The following is a 16,875-nucleotide window of genomic DNA, read 5'->3' on the forward strand; positions in this document are numbered from 1 at the left end:
CAATTCTAAAAAGGGGAGGCAGAAGGGTGTGCCAGCAAAAGAGAATATACACACCTGTGAATATGTGCAAAATACTTGTGTTTACACTATTACAATTGGCCATGCCTTCCTCAAATAACTTTTCCTCAACTGCAGATCTAGAATTTGCAACTCTACACCATACGCAAAATAGGAAGCACCAAGAGGATGTCAAATGGCAACAAATTAAGTTTAAGCAAAGCTCCCTCTCTACTTGGCACGGTACCACAGCCTAGTATGTAACGCTATGTTTAACAATACAATGAAGGTTTCGGCCTTTTTTCATCTTTGCTCTTCTGTACCAACATACATCCTTAAACATAAGTGCCTTAAATGCGCCAGCCTGCTCAGCTGGCTGAGAATCCGCAGCCAAGACGCTCTAATTCAAGACCATGGTGAGAGGTGACAAAAGACAAGCCTATCAGAAAGCCAGACTCAGCAGACACTGTCAGAATCTGCCTAGCACTAGTCACAGCTGCCCTACTTACACATGCCAAAAGTAGCATGTGGTGTACTTGACAGAACACACTCAAGGCCCCCGGTACGAATTACATGGGCCCAGCCTAACTCTCCCTTGAACAAGAGGAAAGTGGTTATGGATGGAACCGTTTGTTAGCTGCACCTGAGAGAATTTGGTGGTGGTTGTTTTTTTTTAAAAAAAATTCAAATGTTCCTATTCTAATTACTTTGCCTTGCTTTTAAAAAATTATGCCTAACTTCTAGATGCCCAAGCTTATTAAAAACAATAACAGCCTCTTCTAAAATATGTAGGTCAATACCAAACAGAAATCTTGGGCATCTCTGGTCACTACAACTGTCTGTCATTTCCTTGACAAGCCAGCATATTGCATACAAAAACCATTTGATGGCACTAAATGTTTTGTGGCCAAGAATATATGCATTTATAAATAGCTGTGCTTTCTCCATCAGTGAAAGCTACCTTTTGATTATGCATGACAAGAGTTGTGCATAACTCCAAAGTTGAGAAAATATTTTCTATAGGATGGGGAGGCAGCATGGCTTAGTGGAGCAGTAAAGGCTTTGTGCACAGAAAGCCCTAGATTGAATCCCTGGATTCTGTGCTGGAAGACTCTCGGGGAAGACTGTTCTCTGCTGGAGACCCACAACCAGTCAGAATACATAATACTGAACCAAATAAACCAATCCTTTGATTCAATATAAGACAGATTCCTACGTTCAATGCTTCATCCCTCCAAAAACATGTGACGATGCTCCATTCTGGGTACCATATTTTTGACAACTCAAATCAATGGAAGTTCGTGGTGGGACATTCTCTGCTGAGGAACTATGACTGGTGAATATGCACCGAGATGGCCTGTCAGGTCCCAGCCATAACAGAATTTAGGCAACAGATGGAAACCTTGTTCTTGCAGCAAGAAAGATTCATTGTTCTTTTATTGTGAAGAGACCTGGTATAAATGTGCCCATCCATGAAGCTCACTGGAAGAGCCTAGATCATTTGCAGTTTAATTTACCACATAGCACTGAGAGGGTCCAATGGAGCTCCTTAGGAAAGGTAAACACATACATTGATTATTGTAGAAGCCTCATAATATATTAATAGTGATGGGGGGGGGGGGGTTGCCCAAGGCATGTATCAGAGCACTAAACAAAAATCCTGCTGCTATCAAATATTCCAAGTTATTCACCTTCATCAGCCAAGATACTCATCCTGCCATAATAAAATATGAACAAAAAGCTCCAGCATCTTGTAAAGGTTTGCTACTAGTAAGACATCTCCCCTCTGCAATACCCCTGAAATATTTTGCTTTGTACAAATCCATCAAGAGCCACTGTTGGGCAATCAATTGAACCTTCACAGTACCATACACAACAAGAACAGCAAGAGGCAATTGCACAAAAGAGAACTCACTTGTGTTTCCTTGGCTTGCTTTCCAGCTGTTCCTGAGACATACAACATAGCAACACTGAAATGTGAACCATATCTACATAGCTGCCAATCAAGAAAACAGCAAGAAAAAAAAATCAGAAGAACCAGACTGTAATCTTGCATGATCGTGCTTGCATTCTGCTTCCAGAATATGATCTATCATGCCTGTAAGAAAATGAAAGCCATACAGAGACCCATAAATGCCCAGATTCTTCCATCTTAGTGTCTAAGCCAATGGCACATCTTCAAGGGACTCTCATTTAGGAACTAGCTGCGGGAAGACTTCTTTCAAGCATGCTTTGCACCCACGTCTGTATACATACATTCTATGCAATCAGGGGCAGTTCTCCACTACATCAGTCTAAACTCCTCCATGCACTGCAAGCAGCCACATCCTTGCAAATCCTCAGTACCGTCCACAACTCTTCTGTGGCAACCTACTGGAGATGCCAGTCAGGGAACAGGATACTGGGGCTCATGGATGCTTAGTACAGTCTCTTACTCAGTTGAAGCAGAAATGCCAGCTGTTCCCAGACAATTAAGCTATGCTGCCTCCGGACTTCTAATACAACTAAGGGGCTATGTCAATGTCAAAGCATCCCACCCCCTGGTAGAACTCCAATGTTTCCTGCTACAGCAGAGTTGGGGATATGATCCATATTTACTGATGCTAATGACATGTCTGGAACCCATTATGATAGCCACCTACACACAGGCATGTTCCAGTGTGATACCTGTGAACTGATCCTCTGTTGTAGCTTCCTGTATCTGAGGTATCTTCCAAAGCAACAAAGAATCTTCCTGCAGTGCTCATTACGTGCAGTAGTCCTGTGTCACTTGTACTAAAAATCCTGGCTACGAAAGTAGCGGTTGGTGCCCAGTGGCATGACATGGTTACTCTGCTTCCCTGACCTTTGAAACTTACTGCTCTAATTCTAGGTCATGGGAACCTTCCAGGCATGCAGTACTTTTGGAAAGGGAGCGAGCCACAAACAGGGTCACACAGGTGCATTAATTCTGCTGTTCCTATTGTGTAACCTAATTTTGCTCCATGTAGCAGCTTCAACTACTCTCCCCTGAAGTGGAGAGGGCTGAGCTTGGGGTGCATTCTATGTGGCTTTCATTTCATCAAAACAGCCTAGTTTCCCTTGGTAAAGTTCTGGTTCTTGTCATGCCATGCTTCTTTATTTCCAGGAGAGAATCTTCCAAGTGCAGGCTAATGTCAAAGTAGGTGTAATGTTTGGAAGCTCCAAGGAAAATATTTCCTTTTCTAGGATACTTTTAAAGGAAACAATCCTTAGAACACAACAAGCAGCACTGCAGCATGATTCCTGCTCTCCATTTTGTCTCATGTACTACTGCAGTGGTAATCAGATAAATCAAATGTGACTGCCCTAAAACAGAGGCCACTGCTTTCTCAGCCAATCACCACCATATAAAAATATTCATCCAGCTTGAACTTCTCTTTTTGTCAAGTTTTAGAGGAAAGAAACGAGTGGCTGTATTTTGATGTTATAAATATTTTAATAGTTGATAATGATCATTACTATAATTGTGATCTGTACCTTTAAGGATGTGGTAGTTTCACATGCGACTGCATGGAATTAACTGGGGACAGTTTTTCTTAAGAAGGGTGTGTTGCTAATATGTTTAGAGTGTTTTGCCTGCTAGTATTAGAGCAGAAGGCTTTGTACCCGATTAAAGAAAGGGTATTGGACTGGCTTATACCCTATGGTAATGTTGAATTGTAAACAATAGGTAAGTCATATAGCACATTCTCCTTTATAATATTAAAATTCTATTAAGCAGCATGGTGTCCCTTATGTTATGATGATTATGGTTAATTTTAGGGAGACAACCTCTGAGGAAGGTTTGTTAAGAATAACTTCTGAGGAAGGTCAACTACAAAATGGCCTTACATATAGATGCTCATTGGCTTGTCCTACTACAACTTATTACAGAAGCTCTTTTATAATATCACAAGAATGAGACTTTTCTAAATTTGTGATACTGGTTCACATTATTTGTTGTGATTTTTTGCCATTAATGTAATATGTTAGGATCAGATGTCATTTAATGATATAATATAGTAGCCATAAATCACAGTGTTGTTTGTTCTTTAGTTATTTACACTGTGATTCCTGTTTGTTTTTTTGTGTTTTGATTAAGACATAATATGTTACAGACCCAGCCTCTACTTACATTCTTGTTCAAGCAACTTTCACACTGAGAAAACTGAATTTGCCAAGCATCTTTCTGCTCCGGCAAATTACAACAGCTAAGTAGCTAGCACAATTCTGCAAGCAGTCTGGTGAGATCACAGCAACAGATTTTTCAAGTACATATTCATCCCATCATTATTGCCTACCTAACATTCCCTTTCCAGTGAGTTTCTGTACCACTCTCAACAATCCTCTCCACAAAAGTATGTGCTTGATGCTGCAACAGTTTTGCCATGATTATTTTGTGGCTGTCACCTCTAGCCCTCTTTTGATTGTGACCAGCCCACTTGTCCAAGAGATATCTTGCCTGCCCTCGTAGTTTATTAGAATAATTTGTGAGCCTCCATCAGAAAGTGTGCGTGGGTACAAGACAAAAGGAGGTGAGACTGACTAGCAGAAAGGCAGGGGTGGACCACATATGCAAAACAGAGTTTTAATCATGGATTATAAAGGCCACCTAATTTGGCTATGGAAAGACGAAGCCCCTGAAACAAAAAGAGAAGCCTCGAGAGATGACTCAATGAGGTACAGTCAGCTCCAGGAGCATTATTCTAAAAACATTTCAATGCATTCAAAGTATAAAGTCCTCTTGCCTGGACTCAACCTAGCCTCACAAAAAAAAAAGACCGCCAGTGATCTCAGCCTGTGACTAAAAGTGGCTATTCCCAGTGATTACCTAAGTCTTGTTCCAGCTCCCCTTTATTCAGAAAGACTTGTATTTTGAAAACCTCTCCTGACCTCAAGCCTTCCTCCATCCCTCCCATTCAGTCAAGCCAGAGATTTCCTCCAGGTAACAGCAGCCAGTGCAGTATAGAAGTTAGAATGTCAAACCAGGATCTGGGAGACCCAGGTTTGAATCCCAGCTCTGTCATGGAAGCTTACTGAGCACCTTTGGGCCAGTCTCACACACACTCAACCTAACCTAACTCACTGGGTTATTGTGAGGAAGGAAGGGAGGAGAGAATGATATAAGCTGCTTTGGGTCCCAGTTAGATTAGAAATGAAGTAAAACTCCATTTCCCATCAACTGTACAAAAATCAAACTTTTGTTTCTATTGTTCCCAGCCACTATAACAAAAGCTGCTTTCTAACTCATGCTCATCTCTGCTTCAGCTGTGTACCCAGGGTCCTGACTTGCTTTTCATTCCTAGGCTCCTTACCATTCTCTCTTCTGGAACTCTTTGATTACTACTTGATGTGCTGGCTAGACATCTGCCTGGCATGCTTGCCAAGTGACACCCCCGCTCCAGAAATTCTTAGTATTTGGAATGCTGTAGGTCTATTCTCCTTGCTATCCTTTTCTTCCGATCTCCTCTTTAATTGTCTTTCAGATATGCATTGCAGTATGGATAAATATTGTGTGAGTACTGGAACTGAAGACTAGGTGTCCTTAAGGTCCTTAGTATTTTTGTACTGCAACATATTTAATTTTTTTCTGACTGCATGCTAGTACTCTGATTTCTCTAAGTAAGCTTTCTCCAACTATTCTGCTAAATCCCTGCCTCTGTCTTCATTCTAACCTTGCATTGACACAATGGCATAGCTCCAAAAATACCATCAAAAGAGTATAGTGATCCGAGCCCAGGTTTTGGGAATAACTCCTCTCTAGCTGGGAGTGAAAACCCAAGGCAGTGGCTCCTGTTTAAGACAGCAAACAAAGAGATGGAAGAGCAGACATTTCTACCCTATGCTGGGCCATCCTACTTGATATCAAGTTCCAGACTGGGCAGCAGGCTTATTCACACAAGACATATCTAACTGCCATGCTCAGACCTCATACAGTTTCAACATCATCAGCTCCAGATTGCAGATGCAGAGAAAAACACCAATACTAAAGCATTGCGAAAAATCTGAAAATTACTAGCTTGCTAAGAAATAATGTCAACATCAGAAATTCCAAAAGAAAATGGAAAGTATGGAAGTTCAAGCTTTGCACAGAAAAAAAAAGTATGAAGGAGGAACTGAGAATCAGAGTCAAGCAATGTAAATAGATCTAAGAAGGCAGACTGCTCTGCGGTACACAAGACACTATTTTAAATGTTGAAAGGCAAATGTATGCACAGTAAAATCTAAAAAGAGGGCCAAGTGAGAAGGAAGGCTCTCAAAATAAAAAAGGAGCTGAGCTCAGACATCCGAAATTATTGAACAAACCGCTTGTCAAGGCAGATGGGAACGTCTGGGCACAAAATGGGGTGCAATTCACAGTCCTGAACAAAACAGATGGCAGCAAAATATGCACTCTTTTCCCTTGCTTGGATCCTTCAGAAGTTTGAGGCACAAGGATCAGATGGTGACACATCTTGCAAGAGACGTTGTGCAGATGCAAACCAAATTAGTAGGCCTCGGCAGGATCACTAGGGGAAAAGAATACACCTTCTCCTTACATTCACTAAACTAGGGGTTTGTTATAGAGTTTTGCAAAGATATGATGTGTTGCATACAAGCAAGAAAAGAAGGCGGGATAATATAGCTCTTGAGTTAACGAGAGGCTGTCATGCACCTGACAAGTTATGCTTACCTTGATGGCCCAGGCAGGGCTCTTGAGGTTTGGTCAAGAGTGAAACTCACACTCATTCTTGCCAACTTCAAGATGAACACCATCTTATCAGTGTGTCACATGGGACAGCACACATATCAATCACTGTCTAGTGTTCTGCAGATTTATTCAAAGTCTGTCTGTCTCTCTTTTCAAATAGCAAGAATGCTCAGAAAGTTTAGCTGAACATCAGTCCTGCAAGGAGGTCTATGTCCATATTAATTCACAGGAGACAGTGGTGTTATTTTCATGCTTATTTTATCAAAAAGTCTGTCTGACTTTTTGATAAAATAAGCATGAAAATAACACCATTGTGGCACTGTCTACAAGAGACTAATTTCAGGTTTCAAATATAAATATATAAATAAAAATTAAGGGAGTTGCTTCTCCCCAATGGTCAAGGAACAGGAGAGATTTAGAGATACAGTTTTCCTTCTATGAAGCCAAAGCCTCTGAACTGCCTGATGATCCTGAGTCCCAGTAACCTGTGCCTCTACTTTGGCAGAGCACATTTCGTGAATTGCTTGTCTCATTACCATATAATCACCTTAAAACATCCCAAATTTGAGTAAGAAGCCCCATTTCTGCAGTCAGAAAAAATGCATACTAGGTTTATTCAAAGATATGCATTTGTATAAATTGAACTGAAGAAACAGAGGCATGCTGTCTATACACTACATAAACAGCAACTACAGTTTGAAAGGTATCATACTACCTACAGCTAAAATAACCCCTTATTTTACATGGACCGGGAAGAACAGAACAGTGCAGGCCTATGCAGAGTTACTCCAATTTAAACCCAAAGATTTGCACTGCAAACCATCTACAGTAAAATTTGCCCTATGAATAAATATTTTTGTCTTCAGTTAAAAAAGGAAGAAACTGTTTTCATTTGCATCCATTTGTTGCTCAAAATGTACATTATTCATGCAATCTTGTCAACTGATTTTGTCTAAGGGTGGCTCAGTAAGAAACTTACTGATTCTTCAATATGCATTTGAGCCAGTGTTATCCATTCAGTGGACACCACCACCACCCAGTGGCAAACCTAGACCAACGACAGCAAATCTGACAGAGGAAGCCTGATAATTCAAGCCCATACGCAGCCTCCCAAATGTGCTGATTAAGCCAAAACAACACGAAGGCCTTACTAACCATAAATCAATATATTCAGTGAATGCTATTAGCAGACAGTGTAATTCTCCATCTAATGCTCAGGTTCAGTAACACCTTAAAGACCAACAAGATTTCTAGGGTATAACTTTCGGAAGTCCCCTCATCAGATAACTGACAAAGGGCCAGTTTGGTGTAGTGGTTAAGAGCGCGGGACTCTAATCTGGAGAGCCGGGTTTGATTCCCCACTCCTCCACTTGAAGCCAGCTGGGTGACCTTGGGCTAGTTACAGCTCTCTGGAGCTCTCTCAGCCCCACCCACCTCGCAGGGTGTTTTGTTGTGGGGATAATAATGACATACTTTGTACACCACTCTCAGTAGATATTAAGTTGTCCTGAAGGGCAGTATATAAATCGAATGTTATTATAAATTGAATGTTATATCTAACAAAAGGAGCTTTGACTCTCAAAAGTTTATACCATGGAAATCTGGTTGGTCTTTAAGGTGCTACTGGACTTGAATCTTGCTGTTCTACTGCAGACCAACATGGCTACCCACCTGAAGCCATCCATCTAATATACATATGTATTTAAGAGAAAGGACATCCCAAGTGGTTCTAAACTGAAGATGTCAAATCACATGGCCAATGACAAAAAGCAACAATGCAGACAATTCCATGGTGGCTCTTCATGCTAGAATGAACAAGTATTACTTATACGGCTCATTTTAACAAAAGAGTCTAGACTTCCAAAAAACGTTACAAAACATCCTGGGTATGAAGTGATTTCAAGAGCAATAGTTTCACCTTTAAACATCACCAGGAAAGAGAGTCTCAACAAAGTTGACTGGAGTGACTCATGTACTACTATGACTACTACTACTACTACTACATCATCATCTAGCCAGTCACTCTGTCTGTGGTATTTTTATCTTGCTGCTCCTTCACAGAACTCAGGGCAACATACATGGTTCTCTCTTCCTCACTGTATCTACACAAAACCCCTGTGAGGAAGATAAGACTGAAAGTGTGCAATTGGCCCAAGGTCACCTTGCAGGCTTCATGGCAGAACAGTAATTTGAACATGGGTGTCACAGATCCCAGACCAACACTCTAACCAATGACTACACTATTGTCAAAGGGCACATTTTGGTGCCTCCCACTGAGCAGCCCTGGGCCTCAGGCCACTTCCCACATGACCTCAGCTGGAGACACGTGAGGATTCCCTCTTCTACTCCTTGGTTCATCTCCTAAGCAGTCTGGAGTAGGAAGCCAGAAACTCTCACTTGCCCTTCTATGTCCCTGTTAAAGACAGGGCTATAACCTGCCTGTGCCTCATTATGATGACCCAGCTCTCTCAAGAGAGAACTACTTCCTCTCAAGAGGCAGGGAGCTGACATGCTGGTTGGCAGAGCTGGACCCAGCCCTTCAGCATCAGCTGATCCAGATAAAAGAGCAAAAGTGCCTTTTTCTCAAAATTATTTCTAGTGACAAGAATCTTTACAAGGTTATCTTCAAACATTGATATCATTTTATATTAGCAGAAGCTCAGGAACAGAAAACATCAGCAGCGTGACAGAAATGAAGAAGGTTAAGGGGGAAGATTTTTAAACTAATTTCCAATATATTTTTAAATGAGTTAGCAAAACAAATGTTAGCTTTGCTCCGCAACATACACGCATGGCCCAACCTAGAATTGTGAGGCACTCCACAGGAAAAACTGGAAGTCCCACCAGAGTGGGAGGAGGGGAGAAAAGCAATATATGTTTGACTTTATGGTTACATCTTCATCAAACAGATGTGAAAGTTTCAAATGCCATTTGCCTCAAAACTCCAAGCACTCAACAGTTGGGAGCAGGTGCCCTGAACCTTCCAAATTACAGGGGCTCTCCCTAAAGCACTTGACTCATTACATCAACATAACCAGTTTAGCAGGTACACTACTATAACTAAAGACATTCCAGAACACATGCTCTTACATATGCATGTAGACACCTCTCCTTTATTCTTAGGCAGGTAGATTGGCAAATGCACTGCCTAAGCCACCTTTTCACAGATACATCAGCATATGCAGACTGGAATGCTGCTGTGCTATGTTAATTCACTGGAGCAGAAAGACTGTCCCATGTTTGAAATTTCTCGAGTTGTCCCACCTCGTTAAGCAATGCTACACCTCTTCCACTGAAGCTTACAGAATGGCAGACTAAACCACATCCTTGGCTGGACCTCAACACTTCATTTCCACTTAGGCAAAACATTCTACCAAGCACTGTAGCAGCCACTCACTTTGGCGGTTGTGTTGGTTGAGCTTCTACGGGACAAGCAGCTACTGGTGGAGTTGCCACTGTGCTCGTGGCTTCTGCTTCTACCTCCTCCTGCACTGTCACAGAATCTGATGCTTCGGCAGCCTTTCCATCACCTGATGCAGAGTTCTGGTCTGCTGCTGAGCTGATCTCAACCTCCTCAGCTACAACAGGCACCTTCATCCCCTCTGCTGCAACAGCTGTAGCTTCTTCTTCTCTTTTCTTCAGCTTCTCCTGAAGTTCACGCTGTCTTCTCTCATCATCTTGACGGGCCAAATCTTCAAAATTTTTGAATGCCTGAAAGTGAGACAGCAAATCATACAACAGCCAACTATAGAATGCTGGGGAATAGGGCACTCATTTCAGAAAAGCAACAGTTGCACTCCTGCCTGCACCTTGCATTAGCTTGCAGTTTATACCCCTAAATAATACAATAGTGAAATGTGTAAAGGTGGGTCAGTGTATATTATTCATATCAATGAGAAGCCACAGCAGGAAGGAGAAACAAAACAAAAACAAATGAGCCAGTCACCAGGTAAATAAAAGCTCCTGGCGGGATGCTGCATAAAAAAAGCTTAAGATGCAAAATTAGAGATGGTCCCCCCTCAAAAAGAAGAATAATCAGGAGCAAAAATAAACGTAAATGTATACACCTGGGACAAAGATCATTATCACAAAACAAACTGATTTATGCATTAGCTGGCATCTGCCTTGAACACATGACAGAGAAGTATTCAATTGAAATGTTTCCTATTTGGAAATCCGTAGGTTTTTAGGAAATTAATGGCAGCCAAGTACAATGCAGGGTGGGAGTGAAGATACTCCAGCAGCATTCCACTAGTAAGAACCGCAGGCTTGTTTTTCTCATAACTGCCATTTATTTGCATCCATCCCCCATGCAAATAAGACCAGCAGCTCAAACACCCCACCGCATACCAATGGCCATATTCTGATCCATTCATACTGATGATACCCAGTTTCTAAAAAGCTGCTGTCAAAAATAACTCAGTAGCCATTCTAGAGGTACCAACCATGCCAAAAATAACCTAATGATACAGAGGCTACAGTACATATAAATCTGAGGCCAAACTTATGTCTCAAAGTGTATTATTTAAGGTACATAAAACATGGTATGTAGGCGAACGTGCTGCCTGGAGGAAAGGGGCACAGTACACACCAGTGTTTAGCCTGATACCAAAACAGCCTGATACCAACATTTAAATCTTCCAGAGAAATAGCCTGAGCCTTGTGTAATTTCTTCAAAACATATACAGAGTAAAATGGAACTTTGTGCAGTGGGATAATCCCCAAAAGCAGTTGCTAAGGCAGAAAGGGCAATAAGTGGTAAAGCAGGAACAAAGTAGGGGATTTACAATGCATCCTAAGCAAAGTTTATACCCTTCAAAGTGCACTGAAATAAATGGGCTTACTCTGTTTAGGATTATACTGCTAGCTACATATTCAAGATTTTGACACCTGTCCCTTCTATTGTTCATAAACATAGGTTTTCTTTCTCTTTTAAAAACTACCTATTTTAGGATTTGCTAAAAAACAAGAGTAACAATCTTATTTTTCATTTTCTGGACATACATAAAGTCTTGAAAACAACTTTTAATTCAAACTATCAAAATAGTCCTCCTTGTTCTACATCAGATCTGGGAGCCTCTGATGTGACAGCATTGGGAAAGCTAAGAATATGAGATAGGACCTTGGACAAGAGCATTTTGGAAATATGAGAAATGTTTTGCTTACAAGCATAATAAAAATATTTCAGATCTGGTTTTTCTTAGTTTTGCTAAAGAAGCTCTAATAAGATGAAATCAGACAGCTGATGTTGCGGTGAATAGAACTGATAACACCCATGTCCAAATCCCTATTCTGTTATGAAGGTGACTAGATGACTTAAGACCAGACACCATCTCTGCCTATCACTTTTCATTCTGCCTTCCTCCAAGAAGCTTGGGACAGCTTTTCGCCCCTCCATTTTATCCCCACAATCATCCTGCAAGGTAGATCAAGCAGGCCCAAGATCATCCAGTGAGTTTCATGGTACAATGGAGATCAGAACACTGGTCGTTCAGGTCCTGCTGCAATGCTTTAACCTCCACACCACATTAGCGGGTGTGGGGTACCAATACACCCTTCCTCCAAATACAGTACAGGTAGCACCACTTCAAGTCTAGGCCTGTTCATAGATAAGAGTGGAAATGACAATCTATTTCTACAATCTGTTCTTTATACTCTATAGTAAAAAGTGTTTCTAGATCAGGCTACTGAACAACAATGCCCTCATGACAAAGGAAAGGCAGTGAAATTATTCATCAGCTCCATGTTTGTTTCCAGGGTTTTCTAGGCAACTTTGACTGGATATTTTTTTCCACTTAGCTGATCCTCATAATTTTAAAATATGTCAACATTGTGAGCTGAGAGAAGAGAGACTTGCAACCACCACCTTGTTGTCACCAGCAAATCAAAACAGCTTTTGGAACTAGGAGTTCACAATATACCAAAAGAAAAGGCTGAGATTTTTAATAATTAAAGCAAGGAGCTTCAATGTTTTATGAAACAGGGGAGGAATTTTGGACCTATAGCTATCAATTATGTGATTCTGCAATCAATCACCAAATAATTTCAACATTCAGAGCTCATTTATCTGAGCAAAGATTCCTAGTAAGCAGCTACTTCCACAGTATTTGGGAAACAGATCTCAGAGGTTACCTCCATGAGGACTTCTAAAACTCTTCTGTAATTCTCTGTCACAGTAAGAAAATGTTTACACTCATAAAACAACAAATAGGGAAAACTTGAACAAAGCCTGCAAAAAGGTGCTAATAAAAGAGACTGCATAACTTCTTGGGATAATTTAGAGATCTGAGAAAAAGACCAGACAGGTCTCTCGACTTGGATTTGAGGAGAGCAGACTAGAGGCCCAGTTAAGGTTGTCAGCTCTGGGTTGGGAAATTCCTGGAGATATGGGGGGTGGAGCATAGGGAAGGCAGGGTTTGGGGACGGGATGGATATCAATGGGGTATAATGCCATGGAGTCCACCCTCCAAAGTAGCCAAAGGAACTGAACTCTCTTGTCCGGAGATCAGTTAGTATTCCGGGAGATCTCCAGGCCCCACCTGCGGGACGGCCACCCTAGGGCCGACTGAAGGGTCAAGCCCACCTCTATACCCACCCTGACAGCCATGGTCTTCGCCACCCCCGGGGGGAAGCCCAGCCGGTCCCCTGGCTGCAGCAGGAGGCGGTAGAAGTCCGTCTTGCGGTAGAGGAAGCCGAAGAGGATGTTGAGGAACTCCTGGACGTTTCCCACATGCTGCAAGATGCCCAGCAGCGCCTGGTCGTACATGTCCGTCATAGCGGCGGCGCGCTCCATGGCCGGAGGTCACCAGGAGGGACGACGCTCCGGGAAACGAGCCAGCTTCTGCCGCCCCGAAGCTAGGCCCACGGGCGCGACGGTGGTGGTGGAGACGCCCCCGCTTGCCAAGCCTCCTCCCCGGGCAACGAGCCCCCGAAGCCTCGAGTTTTCCGCTGTCACGGCAACCCCGAGTCCCGGCGCTTCCGAACGCTTCCGGTCCGACACAGAAAACATTCCGTCCAACTTCCCGTTACACTCAACGAGATTTTCAGGATATGAGTTTTCGAGAGTCAGAGCTCTCTTCTTCAGGTACCAAATATCTCATATCTGAAGAAGGGTGCTCTGACTCTGGAAAGATTAAACTTTGAAAATCATGTTGGTCTCTAAGGTGCCAAATCCTCTAAGGACTCAAATCCTGCTGTTCTACTGCAGACCAACACAGCTACCCACCTGAAACTGTCGATATAAGAGGGTCCCTCGGTCTTTTCTTGTTGGATAGGCCTGATTGAGGTTTAAAATAGTAGAAAAGAACAATAGTCCAGTAGCTCCTATAAGACTAACAAAATTTGTAATAATGAGCTTTCATATGTCACAGCTCTCTTCTTCAAAAGAAGTGAGCTGAAGGAGAGAGCTGTGACTCACGAAAGCTCATACCCTACCGCAAATTTTGTTAGTCTTATAGGAGCTATTGCTGGACTCTCTTTTACTGCTACAAACACTGATACCCATCTTGAGGTTTAAAAGTTACTGAATTATTTCACTACAAGGCTAGCAGCTGTCCTTTTTAAACATTATTTGGATGTAAGCAGCTTGCTTTTTATTTGTGAGTGGGGCCTTACCTCATCAATGAGAACATCTGTTTTGTGTGCAGAAGGTCTCAGGTTCAATCCCCAGCATCTCCCATTAAAAGGATTAAGTATGTGAAAGACATCTACCTGAGTTTGAGACCCTGGAGGACAACTATCAGTCTGAATAGCAAGTGTTGATTTTGGTAGTCCAATGGTCTGACTCAACAGTTTTGTGTGTTAACATGACATCTTTTTGGTAATTCCCATCATAGAGGTTTTTTAAAAGGCTAGAGCCAGTAAAAATGGAAATCCACTGTTGGCCATCATTCCCTATGGGCACCATTTATTACTTTGACATCTCCGGGAAAATGAAAGCCCCTTGTTTTACATTGGAAGTTAGGGTGGATGGTATACTGGGACAGCCAATGACTCTCCCTTTCCATTGCTGGATATCTTTAACCCCATCCCTCCTCCCACATGCACACACTGTCAAATTGGGTGGGGATGGAGGTCCTACAGTAATTGGTTTTCTAGGGGAGCTTCAGATTCCAGATTATAAAGTGTAGGCTGTTCTATAGGGTGAACAAGAGTAGCAGATATAAAAGGAATCATTTGCAAAGCTTTCCTGAAAGAAGCGGGATGTGAATCTTATTTCCACAACATAAGGATCTTTACTGTGTGACTGAAGATATGCTGCAGCGGCCATTTTATGGCTGGCTTTATCTCCTGCAGCAGGGTTGCCATCTCCAAGTTAGGAAACTCCTGGAGATTTGGCGGGGGGTGGGGGTGAAGCCTGGAGATGGCAGGACCTGGGGAATGAAAGGACCTCAGCATGGTATAATTCCATAGATTCTACCCTCCAAAGCAGCCATTTTCTCCAGGTGAACTGACCTCTGTGGCCTGGCAACCAGTTGTAATTCCAGGGGATCTCCAGCCACCACCTGGAGGCTGGCAACCCTATGCAGCAGACATTTTGTGGCAGCCATTTTGTTGCTGCACCCACCACACTGTTTCAGAATTCCAAATGTGCCCACAGGCTCAAAACAGTTGGGACTCCTTCCTTAATCACTGTACCAGTGGCTCAGAACAGCTGTCTTTAGACTTATAGATGTAATTTAGAATGAATGTCTGTCTTCACCCTAAGCATATACCCTTAAAAAGGCTCCAGGATCCTCTGCAATATTCCCAACAGATGTTCAGGCATCTCCCTCCCCCCTCTGTAGGCAAGTTAACGAAAAAGAATTCCATGGAAGTTGAGAATTTGCAAACTGCTACTGCTTATTGTGAAAAATCAGGAACAGTAACAAAAAAACTGCAGAGTTTTGCAAAAACAGTTTCTACCCTTGTTTGCACTCTTCTTTTATAGTCTTGACTTTCATTAGTTGTCACATGCCACCAACTCTGAGGCTGACAATCCACAAAGTATCAAAGAGAAAGAAATATGGATTGCTACAGTGCTTAAGCATTGCGGTTCCAATCACTTCAAATTTATTAAAAGCCACTCTAAAACACAGAAACAACTGTTCTGCTATTAAAACAAACTATCTGGACCCAAAGCTTCTTTTTACCCTTCAAAAATTAATTTTGTTTTTACAATGTTTCTCAAATCATGGTATTTAGGACAAGTATGTTTCAGAAGGCGTGCCATGCTAGCATGTTTTAGCAATACTCAGAACTGCCTTGTGATACCTTACAAACAGATTTGTGGCATAAGCTTTCAAGGACAACAACTCACTTCAGATGAGAGATCTATTACAGTAAAGTGTATATCGCAAAAAATATGCTGAGTCTTTAAGGTGTTAAAAAACTCTTTTGGGAAGGCAATGTTTTTTTTCCCATCTCACTGAAACACCTGACTTATGTATCAGGATAAAATATAATCAGAGATTAGCTAGATGTACACTAGAGGACAGTAATCTACGGCTGTCTAGGATGCTGCTGTGACCGTATATTATCTGAATTGTATGTAAAATAAGTATAAGTGCCAGGAATGTGCCTATGTACACATGATCCACATTGCCTTTGATTATCTTAATTAAATGCCCAATCCTGTGTTTATTCAGATGTAAATTCACTACGTTCAAACCGACTTACTTCCTGTCAAGTATGCTTTGATAGCACATACACACATAATTTCAAGAGTACAATACTGTATTCACTATTTATTCTGTCAGATTGGTTTAAAAAAAAATCCCACTTGTGTTCTTTACCATGAGCCCACAAACATAACTTGTCCTTACAATATCCTTTTAGCCTTTCCCTCAGTCTTCTCCTCCCTCATCAGGAAGGATCCAGAAATCTCACATTTTCTTTTCCTCTCAATATTTTCTACACACGGACTAGCCCAGACCTTTTCTCCCAGTTTTTCTGGATGTTTAAAAGAGTGCTGACCATGAAGGGTTTTTACCTCATTCAGCACAGAACACCAAAACCTTGCTGTGTCACAAGCCATCCCACCCACAACTCATAATGTCCTCATCTAAATTCTTCTACAAGAGTCCTTAGATGGTTTCCATTTGATCCTGCCCTTCTATCCCTCTTGCTCCCAGGAGGCTCCTGGATTGGGATATGCTTCCTCAACACCTCCCAAACCTCATTCCAGAACTGCAACAGGCCCTGAGCCA

At 42.0% G+C, this 16,875-nt stretch overlaps 1 protein-coding gene across 1 annotated transcript in view; it reads right to left on the reverse strand.

Annotated features, from left to right (window-relative positions):
* Nucleotides 1–13,665, reverse strand: part of NUDCD3 (NudC domain containing 3) — a 66,020-nt gene extending 52,355 nt beyond the window's left edge. Inside the window, exons 1-2 of the mRNA XM_054998256.1 lie at nucleotides 13,284–13,665; nucleotides 10,086–10,399 (exon numbers count right to left, since the gene is read on the reverse strand). Coding sequence (XP_054854231.1) covers nucleotides 10,086–10,399; nucleotides 13,284–13,481 — 512 coding nt within the window. The 5' untranslated portion in view covers nucleotides 13,482–13,665. The remainder of the gene's footprint in view (nucleotides 1–10,085; nucleotides 10,400–13,283) is intronic.
* Nucleotides 13,666–16,875: the final 3,210 nt, after the last annotated feature.

Source organism: Eublepharis macularius, chromosome 14 (genome assembly GCF_028583425.1).
Source record: "Eublepharis macularius isolate TG4126 chromosome 14, MPM_Emac_v1.0, whole genome shotgun sequence".
NCBI lineage: Eukaryota > Metazoa > Chordata > Lepidosauria > Squamata > Eublepharidae > Eublepharis > Eublepharis macularius.